Source organism: Nicotiana tabacum, chromosome 13, assembly GCF_000715075.1.
Source record: "Nicotiana tabacum cultivar K326 chromosome 13, ASM71507v2, whole genome shotgun sequence".
NCBI classification, from domain to species: Eukaryota; Viridiplantae; Streptophyta; class Magnoliopsida; order Solanales; family Solanaceae; genus Nicotiana; species Nicotiana tabacum.
In genome coordinates, this window is record NC_134092.1 from 128,096,203 (window position 1) to 128,121,797 (window position 25,595).

General features: G+C 35.0%; 1 protein-coding gene across 1 annotated transcript; it reads right to left on the reverse strand.

The window, feature by feature from the left end:
* Positions 1–18,763: 18,763 nt before the first annotated feature.
* LOC107782435 (uncharacterized) lies at positions 18,764–19,928 on the reverse strand. Its single transcript, XM_075229032.1, has 3 exons — positions 19,872–19,928; positions 19,420–19,449; positions 18,764–19,165 (listed from the first exon to the last, which is right to left on the reverse strand). Exons 1-3 carry the CDS (start codon positions 19,926–19,928, stop codon positions 18,764–18,766), a joined length of 489 nt encoding a protein of 162 aa, XP_075085133.1.
* Positions 19,929–25,595: the final 5,667 nt, after the last annotated feature.

Sequence of the window (25,595 nt, forward strand, 5' to 3'; positions counted from 1 at the left end):
TCAAATTAATTGTTTGCATAATTATTTGAAAATCATAAATTTGTTTTAATACACGAACTAATTGTTAACATAATTGTTTCTCTCCTATTCTTTGTCAAATATAAATTCTGAAATTCCTACAATAATTGCTACATACTACTTGAATTATGTGTCTTAATTGTTACTTGACATTTAACATATTAAATAATAAATTGCTTATTTTCTCCAAGATTTTCATAATTAATTGTTAATTGCCATTGTTTGTTCATAAATAAAGTATAGTTATTGTGTACCTTGATGATTAATAGTTTCTCATTGGACATGGTATTTATTGGAGTAATTTTTATTATATTTATGAGTTGTTTAAAGTTATATTGGGGGAACAGGTTGCACGCCGCAACGGAAATGAAAAGGAATATATGTATATTGGGGATCTGATTGTACGCCGCAACAGACTTATTTAAAAGTCTATATTGGGGGATCGGATTGCACGCCAAAATAGACTTATTTAAAAGTCTATATTGGGGAATCAAATTGCACACCGCAGCAGACTTATTTAAAAGTCTATATTGGGGGATCGGATTGCACGCCGCAACAGACTTATTTAAAAGTCCATATTGGGGGATCGGATTGCGCGCCGCAACAGACTTATTTAAAAGTCTATATTGGGGGATCGGATTGCATGCCGCAATAGACTTATTTAAAAGTCTATATATATACTTGATTAAAATAAATATATTGGAGGGTTGAAAATGAATATATTGTGGGAACGGGTTGCACGCTGCAACGGAAATTGGTTGAAAGAATAATTGGTTATGACTGCTGAGTTGGCTTCAACTATTAAAAATGAGTTACTTGATTTATTTCTATTATTGTTGTTGTTACTATTATTGCGTACAGGTTAATATGAGTGACCTGCCTTAGCCTCGTCACTACTTCGTCGAGGTTAGGCTCAGCACTTACCAGTACATGGGGTCGGTTGTACTGATACTACTCTCTGCACTTCTTGTGCAGATTTCGAAGTTGGTCCCAGCGGCGTACCATAGACTTTCTCGGATTTTAGCTACCAGAGGAGACTTGAGGTATAGCTGCACGGCGTCCGTAGTTCTGAAGTCCCCGTCTTCTTTTCTTTAGTTGTGTGTTTATTTCCAGACAACGTTATTTTATTCAAATCTTTATTTGTATTATTCTAGAAGCTCGTGCACTTGTGACACCAATTCTGGGATGCTATTTAAACATCGTTATTTTATGGATTATTCACTACATTTCAGACTTTACTTCCGCATTTAATTCTTTGTTATTAATAAATTTAAAAATTGTTTTAAAATGGATAATATTATTCTAACGTTGGCTTGCCTAGCAAGTAAAATGTTAGGCGCCATCATGGTCTGAAGGTGGGTATTTTGGGTCGTGACAGGTTCATAAGTTCTACAATTCATGAGCAAGTGTCAAGTAGAGTCTTGCGAATTGGTATGATGACGTCCATACTTATCTTCGAAATGCTACAGGACATTTTAGGGTAAACTTCCCATCGTTCTTTCCTTATCATGCGACATTGATTCGACTTGAAGCGTACCTCTTTGAATTCATTCCACTCACTCGTACGCGTATGTGAACGCTCGGTATCAGTTGTGCATTGACAACTTGTGATTCTATGAACGAGGTACGAGATGTGTTTTCTGAATTTTGGTGAAGGGCCAGTCTGGAAGACTTGAGGCCAGGTTTAGACCGCAACTTAGACTCGGTAGTTTTAGTTGTGAGAACTTATACATTCGGACTCATATGTCCGGTAGTGTCCCTATGAGTGAAAATTGTGGCTCGACGAGCGGTGGATTAACTAAATGATGAGTACGATATGTGTTCAGATGATTTGAATGTGACGAGAAGAGTTTCTCGAGATGTAAAAAAGGTCCAATGGGTGCTTGATTTCCGTATTGATTTGATGTATAAGTCTCGAGTTATGAGTGTGTTGAAGGATCTTTCACGTTGTTAAATTGTGGGACAAACTAAATTCTCATGTCTCGTTAATGAGTTCGGACTCAGGAAGATTAAGTGATTGCGTAGTAATGGTGGCTGCGAAAGGGTATAACAAGATACCAATTTGAGGCTAAGCAGGTGGATTATCTCCTGCAGGGTAATTTACAAATGTGTGATCCTTATAAGTGTGGAGAATTTCATTTCTACTAGCATGTTCTATGTGTTGAGATTTGAATTTAAAATGGTCGAGGAAGTCGACCTAACTGTCACGAGAATGAAGACGGGCTTAGCAAATGAATTGAGGTACTATACGGGTTGTGTTACATGAGCTTGTGAAGAATTTAGTTGAATCTCACTGTAATATTATGAAAGTAATAGAGTAGGGGTATTGTGAGTTACCGAGTATTTTGATTTATGGCTTTGAGCCAAGTGAGGGAGTATGCTATCTACGATTTGATTGCACGATTATGTGTTGTATTGGTTTTGGCTCGAGGCATACTTGTGGATTAGTTATGAATTGCAGAGGTTGAGATCGTGGATGACTCGAGTAAGGATGTTATTTGTGAAGGATGTAGTGCGCACGGGGTATGAACTTGATCGGTGGTGTTAAATCAGGGTTACTTCTTTGAGTGTTGCGCTAATTAGGCATGTGTCTTTTGGCCCGTTTGGGCGGTGCAATTTAGATTTGAGTAGAGTGAGTAACTTTCGAAAGGGTTCTAATGGATTCAAAATGTATATGTGTCAATTGAAATTTTTTCAGAATTTGTATATCGCTAGAATCGATTATTTATACTGGACGATGCCGGGACTTGTGGTAATTCTGTATGACTATAGATTCTATATTTCAGTATAATAAAGGTAAAAAGAATAATTTTAAATTCACATAAGGTCCTTTTAGAGTGGGTGTCTCGGTTAGGGTACTTCTGTGGTGCTTAAGAGGGAATACAACAGCTTGTGGGCCTTAGGGCAGTGTGGTTTATGCTAGGATCTCTGGTGGTGAGCTTTGAGTAAGAATCGTGGTGTTCTGACAAGGAGAAGTGTCAACTTGAGGGTAAATCAAAAGAAACTCGGAGAAAATAGGACAAATAGGCAACAAGCTGGATCAGTATGGTAATGGTATGCTCGATTCTTTTGGTTCTTATGATGAGGTGAGGCTTTACGGGTGTTTTGTAGCAATACTCTCGGATTTGGCAACCTGTGTGGCTTGGTCGAGTTAGAGAAATTCAGTTCTGATAGCTTGGTTATGTGCAAACGGATTTCAAAGTATTTTTTACAGTTTCTACCACAGATTGAGATGGATATTTCCTACTGGTGTGAGGCGCATGTGGTGTATTGTGATTTCTATTGGATGGGATCATGTGAAAGGTTCATGTCCAATTGGGTATGTAGTGTGCTTGTGACTTAAAGTTGGTAATGAGATTTTTATGTTTTCATGTAATGGCCTAATATAGGCGGCGCATAGAGTGAGATTGAGATTTGCATGTACAAGGTGACTGTTCAGTTTTGAAGGGATGGTCATGAGTTCTTAGACAACATGGGCGGTTTCATATGATTAGATGAATACTATTACTACTTGATATTTCCTGAGATGGGTGCGCATTTCAGAAGGTGCAATCTGTTTTGACTTACGGATATTTTGTTGGTATTGCGGTACTCACCTGGTTGATCGACTGTTGATATTCGAATTTTTGCTATGGGGCACGGAAGAATTATAGAAGTATTCCTCGGGGGATGATCGTGCATGAAATACGTGATAGTCATTTGAGTGCTGGAGTTAGGACCAGTTACGGTGGTTCATGTGTTCTATGAATTTGGAGACTGGGGGTTCTCAAGAGCATATTGGTTCACGGTTGAGGCCTGTTTGAGGTGATTATTTTATTTAAACTCAGTGGAGGCACTAGTTGCGTTAATTATTTGGGATAGCTGCGTGCTATGAGTGCGTATATATGTGAGGTTTGAGCCCATATGCGGGCATCAGGGCAAGTATTCATACTCGGAAGAATGCTTAGGCTATGATATGCCTAAAGTTGACTGTTAAGCATAAAGTTATAATGTTTCTCGTATTCATACCTTTGTTGAGAACTATCTGGGCTATACTTGAGGTTACAAAGAGGCTAATTCCCTGAATAAAATTGGTAGTTACTATTTATGCGTTAACTTGCCGATTTGAATTGTGATAGCACACTTTGCACATACCTACTCTATGGCGTGTTATTTATACTAGTCCAGGAGCATAAGAGTCTTATTTCAATTATCATATACATGTGTACTTGTTTGATTGCTCCTGTATGATATGCTTGAATTGGAGGCATGTGACTATGCCAGGAAATAACAACAACCCAGTAGAATCCCACTAGTGGGTTATCCGTGCGGATCCAAACATTTATATTTTTGACAAGTGAGTTGTCCGTGCGGATCCAGATATTGATACTATAGCACGTGAGTTGTCCGTGTGATTGATGTTAATATGATCTCTCTAAGAGCCGGTTACCGTTATTAAATTCATGTGTCTTGGTGCTACTATGTATGATGAGCTCATATCATTGTGGTTGTAGTGGTGCTTGTTGAACTTGCGAAACGATTCTCTTCTTTGAGACATTTCCTATTTTTGGGTGCACGGATTGCATAGTTTGTGGCTTGAGTTATATTGGTATGGCATATCTGTGGAATAGTTATGTTTGATAATATAAGGTCATTGGACCTAGAATGGGTACTATTTGGTTTGATTACGGTATATTTGGGAGGATAATATCAAAAATCGGCTTAGAAAGTGATTATGGTTCTGGTTGGGGTGAGAGAGCTCCATGACTTGTTGATCTGATAAGTGATTATGAGATTCCGCGTGTTTCTTTCATTATCGGCAGTGTACGATTGTTTTGGGAATGAGGTTTTGTTTGATATGGGATTTAATACTAGTACCGGGTTGGTTTTGAGTAGTTACTGTGATCGAAAATGGTGCTGCGAGTATGCGAGTTGTATAGTATGTTATGTGATTACATCTGGGGTTATAGTTAGGGCTTAATATAGATTGTTCAGACTTATACAATGTGTAGATATGAGATTCAGGTCTTGAAAAAAATTTCAGATGTTAGAAATTGGGGTCCAAGGTTTATGGGCTAAAGATAAATTAATGATTTTCAATTATATTGTGTTGTTAGGCCTATATGGAAAAGGGTGATGTGGTATCACCCCCGGGTAGGTTCATGGTAAGGTGGCACAGTGATTTGAAGGCTTAGGAACAAATCTTGGCACGTTCGAAGACGAAAGTATGTTTAAGTGGGGGAGAATATAACGACCCGACTTGTCATTTTGAATATTTACGCTCCTTTCAACTATTTGAAGTCTTGAATAGCTTCATATGATGTATTATGACTTGTGTGAATCATCGGTTTTGATGTTTCAGGTATTACGGGATTAGTTTGAAAGAATAAATTTTATGTTGGAAGCTTAAATGAAAAGGGTTGACCGGAGTTTGACTTTTGTGCAAACAACTCCGTAATAAAGTTTTCATGGTTTCAATATCTCCGTATGGTGATTTTGGACTTAAGAGTATGACCGAATATTTATTTGGAAGTCCGTAGTCGATTTTGGCTTGAAATGGCGAAAGTTGGAAATTTAAGATTTGAAAGTTTGACCGGGAGTTGACTTTATTGATATCGGGGTTGGAATCCAGTTCTAAAAATTTTAATAGCTCCATTATATCATTTATGACTCGTGTGCAAAATTCAAAGTCATTCCGGATGGATTTGATACGTTTCTGCACAAGATATAGAATTTGAAAATTTGGAAAATATATAAGTTTGATTCGAGGTGCAATTTGTAATTTCGACGTTGTTTGATGTAATTTGAGACCTCGAGTAAGTCCGTGTTATGTTACGGGACTTACTGGTATATTCGGACAAGGTCCCGAGTGGCTCGGATGAATTTCGGACAGGGTTCGGATCGATTGAAGCCTTGTTAAAGCTGCTGGAGTTTTTGAGTTGCTGGTGCAACAACTTCTGCGGAAGCTTGGTCGCAGAAGCGACTCCGCAGAAGAGAGCAGCTCATCGCAGAAGCGGACTGGGCACTTTTGGGCAGGAGACGCAGATGCGGAAAAACGCGCAGAAGCGTGACCGCAGATACGGTGGTTTTGATCGGAGAAGCGAAAGGGCTAGCCTTCAGGGGCGTGCACAGAAGCACAATTCGTCCGCAGAAGCGGAGGTCGCAGGTGCGACAATGCGACCGCAAATGCGGAAATGCTAGGCAGAACCCTTTAAGTTCGAGAGTTCGATATTTTCACTCATTTTTCGAATTTCGAAGCTTGATTTGTGCGACTTTTGAGAGGAATTTTACCACACAACTTGGGGTAAGTTTTCTTGGCTCACTTGTGATTATATTTCATGAATTAATCTTCATTTTTGGCATATGATTATTGAATCTTCAAGAGAAATCGGAGAAAATTTCTATAATTCCACAAAATGAATTTTCGTGTTTTAAATACCGATTCAAAGTCGGATTTGAGTAAAATTAGTATGGTTGCACTCGTAGTTGAATGGGTTGTCGAATTTTGTGAGTTTTATCAGATTCTAAGACGTGGACCCCACTGTCGACTTTTCAAGTGGAGTTGAGAATTTTTATAAATTATAAATTGTAAGCATTGGAGTATATTGTGATTAATTTGTACGTGGTTTGAATAGATACGAATCGTTTGGCTTGAATTGAGGAGATAGGAAGGTGTTTGGAGGTTGATACGCGCGGACTAAAATTTTTGGAGCATTGTTTAGCTCTCTCGGTATTGGATTCAGCTTGTTCGAGGTAAGTAACATTTCTAAACTTGGAGTTGAGGGTATAAACCCCGAATATACATGTTATGTTATTTATTTAGAGGTGAGGTACATGCTAGGTGACGGGCGTATGGGCATGCATCTTATAAATTGTGACGTAATTGATTTCGTGGAATTTTATAGTCAAATAATCTTGGCATTATCCATGCACTTTCATGTGTTAAGGAAATTGAGCTGAGAATCATGCTGAGGCCTATATGCCGGTATTATTGAGACCCACAGAGGTCGTGTTACTGTTAAATTATTTGTTTAAATCTTAATTTCATACTCAGTCATATTCATCCACTTGTGAGGATATTTATGGGGTCGAGTTGCACGCTGCATCATGCCATATTGGCTTTATATATGTTATTATTATATGGATATTATGAGGATATTTATGGGATCGGGCAGCACGGCGCAGCAGGCCATATTGATTTTATATAATTTATTATTATGGGATCGGGTTGCACGCCGCAGCAGGCCAGATTGGCTTATTATAGCGCTTGGGCTGAAGGAGCCCCTTCGGAGTCTGCACCCCCCCCACAGTGAGCGTAGTGGATATTATATTTGGGATGCAGTTACCATATATATTCACTTATTTCTTTATATTTGGGATGGACTTCCCAAGGCATAGAGTTGACTTATTTATTTATACTTTCCCTGGACATGGATCTTGCCTGAATCATTATATTTGGGATGAAGTTTCCTGGGCTGGATTGGCCCTGTACAGTACTGAGTGACTGAATGTCACCTATTATGTATATATATGGGATGGATCTTCCCTGGGCTAGATTGGCCATATACAGTACTGAGTGATTGAGTACTCTGAGAGTGTGAGTACACGAGTTTATCACTGTGATGCATTGCATTAGACATGCATACTTGATATGTGAGCATAGAGAAGTATTTTTTCTCATGTCATCTGATAATGAAATTTCTTATCTGTCGTTAAAGCTTTTGAGAAAAATCACAGATCTCAGACTTACTTATATTTTAGTGACTTTCGGTAAAAGATTTGAGTTTTACTATTAAACTTGAAAAGAAAATCTTTATTTTCCATAACTGTATACGAGCTGAGCATGTTATTATTGAATTATTACTTGTGCTGCTTTAAATTTTATTGTTATGAGATGTTATTGGTTATTGGTGTGGACTCTGACCTTGGTATAAGCTCGTCACTACTTTCAACCTAAGGTTAGGTTTATTATTTATTGAGTAGATGGGGTCGGATGTACTCATACTATAATTATGCACCTTGCGTGCAGATTTCTGATGCTGATGTTGCCGCGTACGGCGGGAGCTGGATCTGAAGATGTACCTGTATTTCAGTCATTGCTGCCTCTTGTTCATGGTAGCTTGAGAATTTTTTTAATCTGTTCATGTATATTTTAGACAGATAACGTATTTTTATTTCACACCAATTTTTTAAAATTCTAATCTTAGAAGCTCATGATTTGTACTATCAGACCTTGGGGAGTGTATTAGAGTCAGTTAAATATTAATTGAATCGAATTGTTATTATTTGGCTTACCTAGCGGGTGAGGTTAGGTGTCATCACAGCTAGTTGGATTTTGGGTCATGACAACCAACTATGTGTTCATGTTAAATATAATCGACCATTGAATGACCTACGAAACTCTTTTCTTCTTTCATTCAATTTCCCTAGCCAAGGTCTTAGTTTTGTCATTTATAATTCATGATAACATGGAGCTTAAACTCATTACCAAGAGTTGACAGATTCCATCTTGATCAATCACTAATTCTACAAGCATTTAATCATACCCAATATCCTTTCAACTATCGCCCTAGGGCCATAGGTGTCTAGTATCAAAGCACAATAAATAACTTGTCAATTACTATGACGATCTCATGTCAAAGGAAACTCTTACATCACATTCTTCAAGAGAATATCCTATTGACAGTTTATGGTAATTCTAACCATTAGGAATTATCCAATGAGTTGGTTCAATGATCATATCTCTATATGCATCATCTATCTATGCAATTTAGTAAATGAAATCAACTAATATTTATCCCATAAAGACGATCACATAAATATTGATCTAACCGGATTACTAATGTCCAAATTAATAATCCTACTATCAAGAATAAAATTTAGATTAAATTGTAAGAGACTTTACTCATATTATCATGATCTCTATCACGATGAGAAGTCTCGAAATTTAATCAAGGACCTTATTCAATTAATCAAGCAATTAATAATAACTATGATAAAAGAATATCAAATGCCATATATTTTTATATCAAATAACGTTCACAAAAATATGTACAAATCATCAAATATGAGAATGGATATAGGGCACATCTACTGCATCCCTGACATTATTCAATTTTAGTATACTTTGTAGGATTTCACAGAGTTTTACAGCTTTGAAAAATGCCTCGAGTACATAAATGTTAATTTTATCTTATAACAGCTAGTTTATATACAATCAACTAGCATATTTCTTAGAATTTTTAGATGAGAAAGTGCCTAGATGGCAACATGATGCAACTTTTCATAAGTGTAGACAACAGAGTGCAACAAGAAAAAGAAAATCCTAATAGAACAAAGATAAAATCTCTAAAGGTATGATAAACTACATATATCCAAAATGCAATAAGGTTACTTTAAAATATATAGTATATGTTAGTGTCAAATTTAGGCATACAAAAACTGCAAATTGAATTTGAACTTTCCCTAGGCAGCAGGGGGCAAGCTAATGTAATGGTCCGGGGTTCATCTGAATTCAGTACAGTATTTTCGACGCGGAACATAATAGTATAGGTAAAAAACTACGAAAATTATAATAAATAGTACTAACTCAGATATAAACCCCATAACTTTATAATATAATGAATTCAATGCTAAAAACTTTAAATATTGAACCCGTAAAATTCAAATTCTGGATCCGCTTTTACGAATATACCTAATTTGCCATTGGGAGAACCCTAGCCTTGATGTCCTCCACAGTTAATCCTTTCTCGAAATATTCAATGTTAGAAGGATCAAAAGGTCCTTTTATTCTGTCTATACATTTTATCACTGCCCTAGCTGGAAGCACACTCTTTGATGGATCTGGACAAGTCCCATAACTCAAACAAGAAGAAAAACCTTTGAATATTAAAACTTCCACTTCTTCCTCATTCACAACAGCTTTCACAAGAAGAGCTTCATTTCTCACCGATTGACTATAAAACTCTAACATTGCTATTTCTGTATTGTGTCCATATTCTTGATCATCTTCTTCTTCGTCGTCATCATTATCGTATATAACTCTCCTCCTTGCACGGCTAAATACGGCTGCCAGTGACCGTCCGGCTCTCGATTTCCGAGCAGTGGTGGAGGAGGAAGAGTGAAAGCTGACAGCAGTTCTAATTGAGATGTTATTATGGCTGGGAAAGTAAGGCAAAAGATAAGGTAAGCATTGTGAATTGCATGTTATTCTATGCTTCAACATGCTAGCCAAAGTATAACTTGTTTTTCTTCTTCTGATGTTTTGTCCTTATCTTTTTTTCTTCTTTCTTCTTTTTGTTCCAAAATATTTTGGTGGGGGAAAATTGGAGGCAGTTTTAGGTAGCAATCCTAGGCATGCAAAGGGAAAGAGTGGCTCTAACAAAAGTTCCAGAGATAAAGTTTCTTATCATATGGGGTACCACCGTTGGCTTCAAATTTAGGCGGACCTACTTGTAATTTCAGATATTAAACTTCGGCAAAAATTTTATATATATTAGATTAGTTAGTATTTAATGGGAGTATTAGAGAAGATGTTGTTTTGTTCCCACTTTTTTGTCTTATATAATTTTACTATTTTAAAAGATGTTTAAGAGGAAAATTAGAAATTTGACTATTTTATTAATAGTAAAGATTGAGCACTATACTTGGGCTAATTGGGCTTTGGGCCTATTAAGTAGTCCGGAATTAATATTTGTAAAAATTATGTGTGATAGTCATTTTTTAAAATGATATTTACTTTTTATCCGGCATATAGCTACTAATATATTAAAATTAATATGAAAATGCGATGTTACCCTTTCTTCTATCTCTTTTCCTTCCCAGACCCTCTGTCAAGTCCTGATATGCCAATATTCCATTGCCACTTGTTCCTCTTTTTCAATGCCCAGCATTGACTGTGCTGACAACTCAATTGTGGTAGGTAACATCTTGAGCTCAAATAAATTTGCAAGTTGAACGCTAATGGAGATGAAGCTCAATAGCTGGGAATGAGGGAAATCATACAAACAAAAAAGAAATTTTCAGGTAGAAAATACGCAAAGATAATTAAAGGGGGAATTAAGATCAAAACACGGGGTAATCCTTAACTTAGACTTACAAATTCATAAATTAAGGATAGCTAGTCCTAAACTTACAGTAACAAGCTCATAAGTTAAGGACACTTGGTCCTGAACTTTATGAGCAGAAGGGTATTTTCGTTCGGACGGATAAAAGTTTATTAAAACAGTGGCTAAAGACTAAAGATATTTTAAACAGTTGCTTAAAAATAAATACATGTCTTATAACTAGCTAAATGTGCACTTTCCCCTTAATATTTTAGTCACCTATTATTTATTAATTAATTGAAAACATTTTAAATTAAATTTAGAAAACGTTTTTTAACAGCTTTCTTTTTTAAATTTAAAAAGGTGACTATTGGTTTTTAAAGGTGCATGTTATGAAAAGATGAGTATGTTTATTCCAACAGACTCCTAGAGGTATTATAAATACTCATATTATCTACAAAACGAAATCATCTGAAAATTTCCATCTCTTTCTCTTCTACTTATTTTCTACAACTCACATATATTCTATTCTTGTGGAAAATTCGAGTTAACGGTTGAAACTCGAATTTCAGAGGCTTTGTAAAATTCTAGAGGAATTCTGCTATTATCCCTACAATAACAAAGTGAGAAGCTTAAATTACTTAAGGACAGTGATTACACCACCGAAGCCAGATTATTTCATCCCATTATTTTTCTAACAGTATATATGTGTGAATATCTTGAAAATAATTGTATTAATAACTTGGCACCTTGAACACTAAAAGTCTTTAAGAAGTAGTGGTTGAGCAGTTTGCTCAAATTTCCTAGAAAATATATTTAGAAGAATTAACCCAAATATCCGCCCACCTAACAACTTAAACTAAAAATAGCCGGTGGAGGTATAATGTATACATAATTTATGTATTATATATGTGTAATTATGTATAATAAATTTATAATCTATGTTATGTCTAAAAAAAGTAAACAGTGGATATGACCGGCTATTTGTATAAAGTCCCAAAAAAGAAGACACTATAGTACTCCTATCGCGTTAAAATTCTAGGTCCGCTTCCAATGCATTTTCTTATGGATAATGTGAGCAAAAAATAGAGTATAATATAGGAAGAATCATTTGCTTGTTTTAGACTTTGACTTGCTAATTAATTACATGAACCAAATTTGAAATAGTTTAATAGAACAAAACTTGATTATACCTTTATTTATCTTTGCAGATGATAGCAACCTTGAAACAGTGCTTGGGTGTATTGAAATAATTTAATAGTATGAATTAAATCTCAAATATTTTTTATTTTCGGCGTTTTCTTTGTTGATTATGGGTTGTTCACAAGTAAACACGACAATTTACACTCTATTTTATCTAATAACTATAAGATAATATTTTGACAATTGGTGGAAAATGTTAAAGATGAGGAAGAATGTCTACAAGTTAAATGTGAAGGAGATGTTTGATTTTTCAGACAATCAAGCTAGAGACGAAAGAATAGAATTTATAGGCCCAATTGGATTAGAAAATTCCCGCCCTTTAATGTGACAAAATATGTTTGAGATCATATATATGGTTTGAAATACAATTTGATAAAAGCAAAACTCAATCAACTATATTTAGTTGAGCCGAGCTGAGATGTTTGCTAGGACACTAGCTTAGTGGAATAAGTTCATGACTATTCAAAATGTTGACGGTAACACTTCTAGTAATTTTTTGATTAAAAGCAAAAATCAATCAACTATGCCCTCTCAACTCTAAACTAGTTATGTTGGCTATATGAATCTTTTAGTTCTGCTATATTCTGGTAACATCTACCAAAGAAGTAGCAAAATAGCATCTTTGAATTGTGTGTGACCACTTAATGTAACAACATAAGTTTTTGAAAGTATATCAACACATCTCGCGTGCACCGGCGTACGCAAAAAATTTTGTAATTGGGATCAACATATACATTACAAGAAATTGCTTATTTTGTGATTTTTTTTTTTTTTTTTTTTTGTAAATTTGTGGCAATTTTTGACTCCCACAAAATGAATTGTGACGGTTTTAAAAATGCCACAGTTATATTTGCCATGAACTATTTTGCGACGGTATTTTAAAACCGCTATGACGACCGCCATAATTTAAAATTTTAACTTGTGACAATTTTTTAAGGCAAGTAATGGCGGTTTATACCCAATATTTTTATTTTTCTTATTATCTATATATATATATATATAAAAAAAAAAAAAATTGACGAAACGGTGTAATGTGACACAGCTTGAGATAAGGTGCTTACGCCCCTTCTCATATGTGAGTATATATGATTTCTTTACATGGGTTTAGTATGTGAAAGATAAAGGGGAGCGATGAGACTTGAATCTACGGCATCTCTTCTTCTTTTTTAAGCTTTAAGATAAAATGTAGTAGGTTATGAAGTACAAAACACATTTTCACGCACATAATATTCTATTTATTTGTGTTTCTATGTTGCAATAGAATATATCCTCGTTATTACTTGCAATATCTGTTATGCGCATGAGCTCTTCTTAAGAAATGTGAAAAAACATCCACCAAATGACAAATAGTTGCATGTTGTAATTGAAAGTACACGAGGAGGGTGAGAATTGTCGTTTTTCCTTTTTATAATTGAGTAGTTGACTAGTTTATCAAGTAGTCGATCGAAAATAGAGGCAAGATGAAATTAAAGATAGAATGAAAAGTGCATAAATTAAATGACATCCCGGATTTTTATATTGGTTCGCAGTATAAAAATATCTCTTTCGATTTTACAGACTGCAACTTTGAGTTCCCAGTCTTTCTTTTCCCTATTGAGTCTCTATAATTCATTTAGCATTCTTTTGAGACTCTTTTAGGGTAAGATCAAGAATATCCTACAATTCATTACATCTATCAGAGTTATAGGATCTTACCTCACTTGTTTCACCTCGTGTCATGACGCAACTTTCAATTTCTTCCTTACTGTCATCGTATGATATATCTTCATCAGTCCAGCAACCAGAGTATTTGTTCGTTTCATTTTCCAAAATAGTCATGAAACACAAATTTTCTATTTATTCATGTCCTGAGTTGTCTTCATCGCTCCAGCTTCCGGAGGATTTATTTTAATTGAAACCTCTAGAGACTTTTCTTTTGAGATCCGGGCATTCAGCTTGAACATGGTCATACCTTCCATATTCAAAATATTTTTTATTATTTTTGTCTTGTTCATTGTATTGTCTGGTTCTTATGGATGACATTCTTCCCCTTTTTGTGTTTCTATATCTTCTCATCAATCCACGTATTTCTCGAGATCATGGCAATTTCTTCTTCAAGTGTCTCTGCGTCATCATCATTGTCATTCTTAGATCTTTCAGTTGTGGCTTTGAAAGCAACATTTTTCTTCTTTTCTTCCTAACCACATTTTTTTAGATGTGTTTTCTCAAAAGCTATAAGGTCTACACACAATTCATCATATGATAGTTTGTCCAGGTCGTGAGATTCAAGTGCAACTATTTTTGTTTGCCATGTAGTAGGCAGACTTCTTAGGATTTTTCGAACTTGTTCACCACTGGAGTATGGTCTACTAAAAGCTTTTAGATTCCCAATGATTTTGTTGAATCGTGCAAATATTTCCTCAATAGATTCACCCTCTTTCATCTGAAAGAGTTCAAAGTCATGAACCAATAGATTTATCCTTGTTTCTTTTACTTTGCTTGTTCCTTCATAGGTAACTTCCAGATTGTCCCACATTTTCTTGGTTGTGTCCAGCTTAAAATTTTCTCATATTCTTCTCCACTTATGGCATTATATAACAAATTTTGTGCCTTGGCATTACCTTGAATAACTGTTGTTTGCTCATTAGAGTAGTCATTTATATCTTCTAGATCAGTGGATGATTGTCCTTCAGCCTTCTTGTCAGATTTTGCTGTTGGAAGTGGGTAGTTTCCATTTTTGATAACATGTCACACTTTGACGTCATAGAACTTCGCATATATTTCCATGCGAACTTTCCAATAAGAGAAGTATTGTCCATTGAAATATGGCGCCCTTACGTAAGATGTCCTTTCTTGAAATAGTGTCCCAACAGTTGCTTAGTTTGACATGATCTATTCTCACTAGTTGTTAAGCAAAAGAGTAAATATGTGAGACCTACTATGATACCAATTGAAAGTACAAGAGAAGGGGTAAATTGTTTATTATTACCATTTCTCTTTCACAGCAAGCTGAACGTTTGACATGTCACAACAGATAGTGTGACTAGAAATTCAAATATAATATTTTTATAAGTAACAAAATCAAAAATATTTTTTTTCTAAGTAACAAATTCAAATATAATTTTCGAAGAATGTGTGTTTCAATTAATCTAGAAAAAGTGCCACGATGCACATATTGCGGTGAAGGTCTTTCTAAGACATATGCAGGACGAAGGCGCTGGTGCAGCCAAATTTTTTATTAAGTAGTGTCAAAATATAAAAAAAGTAAAACAAATTGAGAAAATAAGAAGAGTCAATATATAGTATATATACATAAAAATAAATTTTTGACCTTGTTAAATAATGAAGTTTTCCGGCGAAGGAATGTCAATTGACACCCCCATAACATAAGGTGGCTCCGCCAGTGCGTCGCATAGTATGCCACCAAATTGGAGTGAATTTGTGTTGATAGAACAAGCTATAAATACTTTGTTGTGAATCATTATTTGGCAGTTTAAATGCTGCTTCAAAACAAACAATGTCATTTTTCTTCTGATTGAAGAAATTCGGCCCTCTGAACCATTTGAAGTTCATTCTACACCTAAGAAATCCACCACTTTCTCCATTCAGTAGATTTCGTTAATACGAGTGTTACATCGACGTATATTATAATAAATTATGCATAATTGATTGAAGTATGTATGAGGTACATTTAAGATACTGGTGACAACAAAGGAAATGTAGCAGATAAATTATCCTGCTATATAACATGCCTGAGTTTATTTATATTTTGTCAAGTATCTTTATCATTTTGCAGATTATGATATCTAGTGTTTGCAGATGATTTTTGAGTTTGGATTCTTGTAGGTGAATCTCAGCTCTATGTTTAATATCGCGCGGCTGTTTGTGGTCCTTTTGGTCACTGATTGCCCTTTGAGTAAGTGAAAAGAGCATGTTCTTGTTTTAATTGTGCATTGTTGGAAGCATTCATTGTCAATATCTCAGTTACAGAAGAAAAATTCAAATAATAAAGCCACCTTTAGATATTGTTCTTCCCACCTAATTCTACTATGCTTCATAAAAGATCAAAGTAAAGAGTAGTATGTACTGATTAAAAAATTAAAATATAAAATATGAGTGTGTTACCACTAGCAAGTGCATTGTAGACTACCACTCTCTCTTCGTGGTAAACAATTCTCACTTCTTCAGTTAAAAATATATTACCACCATTTAGGTTTACGGTTATTTTAAGCCCTTAAAAGTTTTGTTCGGTTCAAAACCATGATATTCAATTTCATTGGTTGAACTGATTTTGGGCGAGATAATAGATGGACAGGTCATTGACCCATTCAAAAGTTACTTGGACTTGTTCAAAATGGGCTAAAATTTGGGAGAAATTCAAAAATAGCCAGATTTACAAGTGGTAATTGAAAAATAGTCACAGTTTCAAAACAAATCGAAATTTAGCCACTTTTCATGTAAAGATAAATCTGAACGAAAACACTGTTTAAAATGGAACTCCAGCATAATATGCTGGAAGTTTATACACAGGTGCTCCAATCTCCAGTATATTATGTTGGAATTTTCAGCGTGTTAGAGTTCCAGCATAATATGCTGGAAGTTCATACATAGGTGTACCAATCTCCAGTATATTATGCTGGACCGGTCCGTGTTGCAGCAAAATAGTGACTATTTTTCAATGACTTTGCAAACGGTGGCTATTTTGAATTATCAGTCCAAAAACTGACTAGCACGTACTATTTTTATCTAAAATTTGGGTCATAGCCCAACTCGCCCAACTTTTTTTTTTTAAGTTTTAATTAATGTGTGTTATTTTCTTATGAATTATTTAAGTATCAAATAAGACTTTTTTTTTTCTTTTGTTACAGCCATATATAACATATCAAACCAAAAAATTATCTTTAAGATATTTTAGCAAAGTCACCCATGGATCATGGGCTAAAAATAAGCCTAACTTTAAATAGGCTGAGATAGGCTGGGTCAAGTGTCACGACCCGAAAATTCCACCCTCGGGACCGTGATGGCGCATAATATTTCACTTGTTAGGCAAGCTAACGTTAGTATAGTTTATCCATTTTTAATAGTTCAAATTAAATAATAATAAATAAACCGAAATAATTGAAATAAATTCTGAAGTAAAGTACGAAAAAACATAACTGAAATATCTAATACAACCCCGGATCTGGTGTCACAAGTGCACGAGCTACTAGAATACTACAGATAAAGGTATGAATAAAAGTAAAGTTGTCTAAAAGAAAAATACACAGCTAAGATAAAGGAGAAGGGGACTTCAGGGCAACGAGCGCCGAGCAAATGTACCTCAAGACTCCACACTAACAGTCAACCCGAGCAATCTACTAACCGCCGCTGGGACCGACTTCAAAATTTGCACAAGAAGTGTAGAGTGTAGTATGAGTACAACCGACCTCATGTACTCTGTAAGTGTCGAGGCTAACCTCGGCGAATTAGTGACGAGGCTAAGACGGGTCACTTACAATATAACTTGTACGCAATATAAAATAATGACAGAAACGGAAAATACGGAAACAAAATAAAGCAGTTAACTCATGAAAATAACTCAATCTTCGAAGAAAACCAGTAAATGCCAGAAATACAAATCGTTAGATTCTCATATGAAAGTACCAAAGCCAACACAAAACAATAAGGAATAGAAACACATAAACTGTTGCGGCGCGCAACCCGATCCCACCGTACAACACATATCCTCCCTTATTCCACCATATAAATATCAATAATAATAAGTAAATATATGTTGCGGTGCACAACCCAATCCCACCATATAATCAGAGTAAATATCATAATTCTCCTTATTTCACCTGTTGCGACGTGCAACCCGATCCCACCATATCAATACACTACCGAAAAAAAAAGCATTTAGCGACGGCCGCTTTCCGTCGCTAAATCAATATTTTTCATCTCTACAGTTATTTAGCGACGGATTCAAGTTTGTCCCTAAAATGCTCGTAGCTAGGCTTATAGCGACGAAAAATACCAACCGTCGCAGAATTAGCGACGGATTAGCGACGACATATATCTGTAGCAAAAATTAGCGAGGGAAATAACCGTCGCTATATTGTTTGTTTTTGTCGCTATTTTGACGCCTTTCGTCGCTGCAATACATAACAAAATTCGTCGTTTGTTCTTATAGTGATGAAATCGTCCATCGCTAGACGTGCTATAGCTAATTCTCCCTGCTTTTTGTAACAAAAATCTTTTGTCCCCAATTCGTCGCAAGATTTAATTTTACGCGATGATTTTAGTTACGGAAAGTATCTGTCGCTAATTTATTTTAATATATTGCTGATTTTTTAAAATTCTTTTTATTTATTATTTTAAATGTACTATGTTCAAGCATATTACATAAAAGCTATTAAATACACTTAATAAAAAGTCACTGATATTAATATAAATTAACAATATATTCAACAAGGTCCAAAATATATAGCATAATGCATATAATAGTATCGTTAAGTACAAAAAATTCATAAGGACCAACAATAAAGTCCAAACAAAGTAGGCTAAGTATGTGAGGCTGGAGAGTTACGGTCATCATCAGAACCCAATGCATGAACCTCATCAATGTTAGCAGCAGTAGAAGATGTAGGAACTGTAGGTGCCACATCTAATGGGTGGTTGGTAAGATCAGTATTTGGCTGATGTGAGGGTAAGGAAACTAATTCGCGTACCCGCTCAATGATTACTGGAACTATATGATCTGTCAATGCAGGAATCAAAAGCATCACTAACTCATCCAGATTCCCTGTCGGTGTTGATTGAGAATTTGGAGGTATTGCTGATGATGTAGCATCAGATCCAAAAGAGCCATGAAGATTTGGCTCGTAGTAGCATTTTGCTTGAGATCCAAGACCATATACTCTTCTTTTCTTTTCTCCTCCCGCGGCTTGATAATATGTTTTACACTGATCAATATCAGATTGAGTTTATGTTTGTTGTTATAATATCTCCTAATATTTTTTCTGTAGAAGAGTTAATAATTAGTGAAATAAAAAGACTAAATAATATTGAGCATTCAATTTATAAAATGAAAAAAATATATGAAAGTAAAGGCAATAAAATTATTCAAAAAGTTATCTTACATGTACGATTCGGGATTTCTCAAAAATAAAAAATTTTCTATCATTACCATGTGTATGGACGTGCAAATGCAACTCACTTGGTGTGGATCTCGACCCTTTTTAACAGCCTATACAAAAGTTATTCAATTAAGAAGATAGAGCAACAAAAGCAAATGCTCAAAACTGATATGCATACTGTTAAAACACTAAGAAAATCAACCCCTTTAAAACGCACAGCTCATGCTAGTCTACAGAGCTAGATTCTGATTCATCATAATCAGATTGTGACTAATTAGAGTAGTATTCTGATTTATTAGTTCAATTCTACAGCTAGATTCAGAAGATGAAGTAGATGTGGCTCAAGGAGAGTTCAAACTAGATTGCCTCAAGCACATTCCAGTAGAACAACATATTCAAAAAGGTAAAGATTCAAAAATAACAATACAGTATACCATCAGTATACTGCTGAAAGAAAAAGGCTAGTAAGTATTACCTTTGAACCTCAATAAAGGGAACCTTAGAAAAAGGCTAGTAAGTATTACCTTTGAACCTCAATAAAGGGAACCTTAATGATCATTTCAGAGAATACAAATCCAGAGAACAACATATTCAAAAAGATAAAGATTATATGAAGACTGAACAATATATTCACCTAGCATTGCATCCCATAGACTTATAAAAATAATAAGTTCCAATGTTGCATACTTACTATAAAGGGTAGCCTAGCACATGAAGCTAAACAAGTGTGAAACATTTGCCTGAAACTTATATATGGGGAGAAGCAGATTTCAGAATGTATAAAGAGGAAGAGTATAGGATTTCTATTTAAAAAACGGTTACATAAATATAACTCGCCATGACTACAGTAATCCCACTTCAGAAAGTCCTATGCATCCTACTAATAATTCCATCCCAATTTTTTCTAACAATAACAAACACCAAGGTCAAAGTCAGAGGAGCTCAAAAGCAGTTCTCCTAGGAAAGGGGAATACATTTTGGGGAGGGAAATCTAACAATAGTTGGTCTCATATGGGCAAGACAATCAAGTTAGAAATTTTATCCTTCTTAACTATCTCAAATTAAAAAAATGATCTTGTTCTTTATAAAGTTTGCAGTGAACTTACGCATCCAGCACTACAGATTTGCAGATATCATTGCTACATGGGAGAAGATTGTGAGGTCCTACATCCTAGTGAGATGGCAATGTAGACCAAACGAAGCACTAACAATCCAGAGAAGCTTAAACATTCTAGAGAACATGGTCCAAAAATTAGAGAAGAACTGTGAACCTCTAGTTCATAAATTTTGAGCTTGGAACAATCATGGAAATAATCAATTAACACTTTGGCTAGTTGACAAAATTCTACTAATTCTAACATGATTTATTCTTGAAAATATTGAGAGTTATGGACTAAAAAGACCATTAATTGGACCATTAACACTCAAGAATACATAAGAAAAAACCCATGTACTTGACATTGGTGCACAAAATTTTTCCAACGCAACAAATTTTTCCAACGCACAAAATTACAGGCAGACATGGCTATTTCTGCAGAATTTTAAGCTCATTGAAAGCAAATAAAATTACCAACAGTTCTCTTTAATAAGAAAAATAGTGTTCTAAGGGGAAAAAATAATAACAAAGAATAGAGAAAATCTAGAATAAAGATGGAGAAACTTTGAAAAGAAAACACCAAAATAAAGCACAAGACAGGATGAAATAACAAAGAAGCTTACCTTATCAAGGACATACAATCCCTAAAATCAACGCACGACTCCAAATTTCAGAATTCTACAAACACACGACTTCGAATTTCAGATTTCCGCAGCAAAAAAATTGCAATTTCAAAAGTTTTCTTCTATTTTTCAGATATGTAAGTAATAACTTCCTACCACGGTAAGATAGGTATAAAAAATCACTTTTTAACACAAGAAAAGTAACGAAATTGTCAAAGATTTGACACTTAATGTGAACACTTAATTTGTCAAAGATCAGAAGAAAACAAGCCCATACCTCTGAAAACAAAACCCCTTTGAAAAAAATGAAAAAACAGCCCGCCACTAGATAAAAAAAACGGTCCTCAGCGTTTGTTGAGGACCGTGACTGAAAAATATTAAGGACCAAGCATTTCTGCCTTCGAAGAAGAGGAAGAGAAGAAAGAGCAAGAAAAGACGGAAGAAATTAGGGTGTTTGTGCCCTAATGGTTGGAATGTCTTTTACCTAGGGTAATTTCATTTTTGGGACGGAAATTTAGAAACGGAATAGTGACGGACCGAAATTATGTCGCTAATAATAATTAATAAAATTTTATTTTAGGAAATTAGCGACATAATATTTTGTCGCAGATAACTTTCGAATGCCTTGATAAGTAAAATGAATTTTGCGACGGATTTTTTGACGTTAAATTCGTCGCTAAGTTTTAATAATTTTTGTCGCCCAACTTTCGTCGCTAATTTTATAGGTAAAATAAAGGCGCTAATATTTAGCGCCAATTTTAGCGACAAATATAAATTTTTATCGCTAATCCGCCGCTATATTTGATACGAATTATCTTGTAGCTTATTTGGCGACAAACTACAAATTTCGTCGCTAATCCATCGTTATTTAGCTATGGAATATCTCTTGTCGCAAAATTCCGTCGCTAAACGCTGTTTTTTTTGTAGTGATATAAATTCACTCTTATTTTACCATATCAACCCACCCTTATTTCACATGTTGCGGTGCGCAATACGATCCCACCATATTAATATAAATAAATCAATAAATGCAAGCAATTTAACAACTTAAATCACAAGAATCTCTACGATTAACGAATATGGAGTAGAACGAGAAAGGAAGTCTCGTGCCAAATTGGGAATTCACTATAATTAATATTAAGCAGCAAGACAAGTCAAGTAAATGACAATTAAAGGGCGCAAGTCAATTAAGGCAAGTAACAGTCAATCATGAAAGCATGGGAGAATCTAACATTTTTAACACTAGAATAATAATTGACAAGTAACAAGTAAAGGCACGGGAAGCATTTAAAGCATGTAACAATTAAGACATGGAATGAAAATTTTAATGAAATACAGAAAACATGGAACGAGTATTTTGGCGGCGTATATACACTCGCCACCTCGCATATACGCCACTACACATGAAATTCACATAACACGTAGCTCAAAGGTTCTTAATTTTCTCAAATCAAGGTTAAACCCAATACTTACCTCGCCCCGCAATCCACTCAAAATTTAATCACGGCCTTGCCTTTCGAACAAGCCTCCAAACCAAACGATTCAAATTAAGCTTTAGAAACTACTCACTAATGAAAGAGGTTCAATTTAGATCATTATTGAAAAAGTCAACCTCGGGCGCGCTTGGTCAAAACCCGAGGTTCGGACCAAAACCCGATCACCCATTCACCCTCGAGCCCGATTATGCGATTTGTTTCGAAATCCGACCTTAATTCGAGGTCTAAATTCTAATTTTACAAAAATTCCTAATTCTACCCAAATCCCCAATTTCAAACATGAAAATCTTAGATTTAAGGTTGAAATCTTATGAAATGTTGTGGGTAATTAAAAAAAAAGCAGGTTAGAGTCACGTACCAACGAATTGAGAAAGAAAATCTCTTGGAAAAATCGCCTTTAGGGTGTTTAGGGTTGAGAATTTGAGAGAATGAGCTAAAATCCCGTCTATCTCAGCTTTTTACCATGCACATATGTCGTAATTGCGACCTAGAGTTCGCAATTCCGAACCCCGCAGATGCGAGACATACTTCGCAAATGTGAAGGAGCTCCATCTCTGCTATCATCGCATTTGCGATGATTTGTTCGCAAATGCGAACTTTGGCCCTCCGCAAATGCGACTTTTTGATACCAAATGCGATCCCTTGCTGACCTAGTCATTCTTCCCAAATGCGAGGAAGTGGTTCGCAAATGCAAACCTCACAGAGATTTGAAATTTCGCAAATGCGAACATTGACCTCGCAATTGCGAGATCAAAGACTGCACCAGAATCAGATTTTCACCAGCTATTTTTCCTAAGTCCAAACCACTCCGAAACCAATCTGAAACTCACCCGAGCCCTTGGGGCACCAAACCAAACATGCACGCAAGTCCAAAAATATCATACGATCTCGCTCGCACGATCAAAACACCAAAATAACACCTAGAACTACTAATTGAATACCAAAGCGAATTAATTTTCCAAAGAACTTAAGAATTTTCATCTTGACAACTGGACGTCCGAATCACGTCAAATCAACTTCGTTTTGTGCCAAATTTTTTAGACAAGTCATAAATACAGTAATGAACGTATACCAAGTTTCAGAACAAAAAATTCAAACCCGGTAGCAACAAGTCAAACTTCGATCAAACTTATTAATTCTTTAAACTTTTAACCTCTAGTTTTCAATAAATTGCGATAATTCGAGTTAGGGACTTTTGAATTCGTTTTCGGGCATACGCTCATGTCCTAAATTACAATACGGACCCACCGGGACTGTCAAAACACTAATCCGGATTCGTTTGCTCAAAATGTTGACCGAAATCAACTCAAATGAGTTTTAAGGCACAATTTCACATTTTCGTCAATTTTTCACATAAAACCCTTCTGGAAAAAGGATACGGTCCGCGCACGTAAATCGAGTAAGGTTAAACGTAGATAATCGAGATTTTCAAATATAAAATTTAAGGTTAAAAATATAAATGACCTATCGGGTCGTCACATCAAGATGGGCTAAATTTAACAAATTGGCAAGTTAATGACGAGCCAACCTTGAACGGGTTGGGCGGATTAAATGGGGTTGAGCTCAAATTACCACCTCCTAAATTTTACCTTTTATATGAGAGATGTTTCATTCTCGTCAAGAGAGAATCTCATTTCGCATTTGCAAAACATAAGAGATTAAAGTATTTTGGCCCTCTCTCATGTCTCATAAATCAATCTTGAAGGGGATTGATTAAAAAATTATAATAGCTCGTTGAATACACCAGTTTAGACCAAAATAATAAATATGTGATATATGATTTTACCACTTTATTGGTTACTTAACAATGCACTTTGATCACAATTTATAACTTAACTAACATAAACTTAGCATGACTTGGTGCATGCACCATGTTTGGATATGTTTTTATGTTTCCTTTCTCCTTCTTCCCCTCTCTCGCCACATATAAATAACAATTACATTTTAGTCCCAAATAAATTGAATTTGGTTATATAAATTTTTACTTTTTCATATGAGTTCTCCCGCAACATACCAACCGCTACTTTCTCCGGAGGAAAAAAAGAAAGAAATAGGGTAGTTGAAGGACAAGAAGAGAGTACAATTGTTCTTGCGATTGAGATGGGCATTCAAGTCTCAAGATGTTACTTTGTACTGGTCCTAATAAGCCGTAGAAGAGTGAAGTTCTTGTTACCGGTGTCAATTATAAATTCGACCGAATCTAGTAACGTTGATATAAATTATGTATTTGATCTCGTTTAATATTATGTATCAATCATCAATCTAAAGAAAAAAGTGAAGATCCATATAATCTACCTCAATTTGTTTGGGATTAAGACATAATTATTATTGTACGTAAAAATTACTAATTAAACACACAATAATTCAACGGAATTCAAATTTTAAATAATTTTTTTTATCGAATGTTCCCGAAGGAACTAAATTTTAAATTCACAAACATCACCATGGAGATGGACATTCGTCAAGTCCCCGAGATGTTACTTTTTACTGGTCCTAAGTCTCCCCCCATTTAGCAACCAAGGTTTAAAAATAAATAAATAAATAAATAAATAATAGGACTGGTCAAAAACCAGCATATGTTACCCTGACAACTAATTAATATATTTTTTAGATACTCATTTGTACTTTTGTTACAAGGCACTTAAAACTTTCCATAATAGAAAACCAAACTAAATTCCCAATTGTTACAAATCCTGCCATATTCCCACTAACATAAAGTTAAACTTCTTGTGCAGTTATATTATTAAACATATAAGTACTTACTTTCTTTTTAAAACTCTGTCCTCAAATCCATACATTTAAACAAAAAAAACCATCTTTTATTAGACTCAGAATATGCATATACACAAATAAATCCAAAATAATACTAAAAGAGCTTCTGAATATCTGAACAAAACCTTTAACCCATCTCATAGAAAAGTCCTTGTTCTTGGATAATGTGTTAAAAAAGTGATAATTGTCATCAAAAAATCATATTGATAGTACAAAATTGAGGTGATGGCTGAGTTGCTACAGCGAAGAGAAAAAGGACTAAGGACTAT

What these genes read in the sequence shown, in the direction of transcription:
- LOC107782435 (XM_075229032.1), bottom strand. Translation starts at nt 19,928, where the DNA reads ATGTTGTTCTCTGGATTTGTATTCTCTGAAATGATCATTAAGGTTCCC. An exon ending in TTAAGGTTCCCTTTATTGAG is followed by an intron (nt 19,450 to 19,871) that starts GTTCAAAGGTAA and finishes ACTTTTGTATAG; the next exon opens with GCTGTTAAAAAGGGTCGAGA. An exon ending in AGGGTCGAGATCCACACCAA is followed by an intron (nt 19,166 to 19,419) that starts GTGAGTTGCATT and finishes GATATTGATCAG; the next exon opens with TGTAAAACATATTATCAAGC.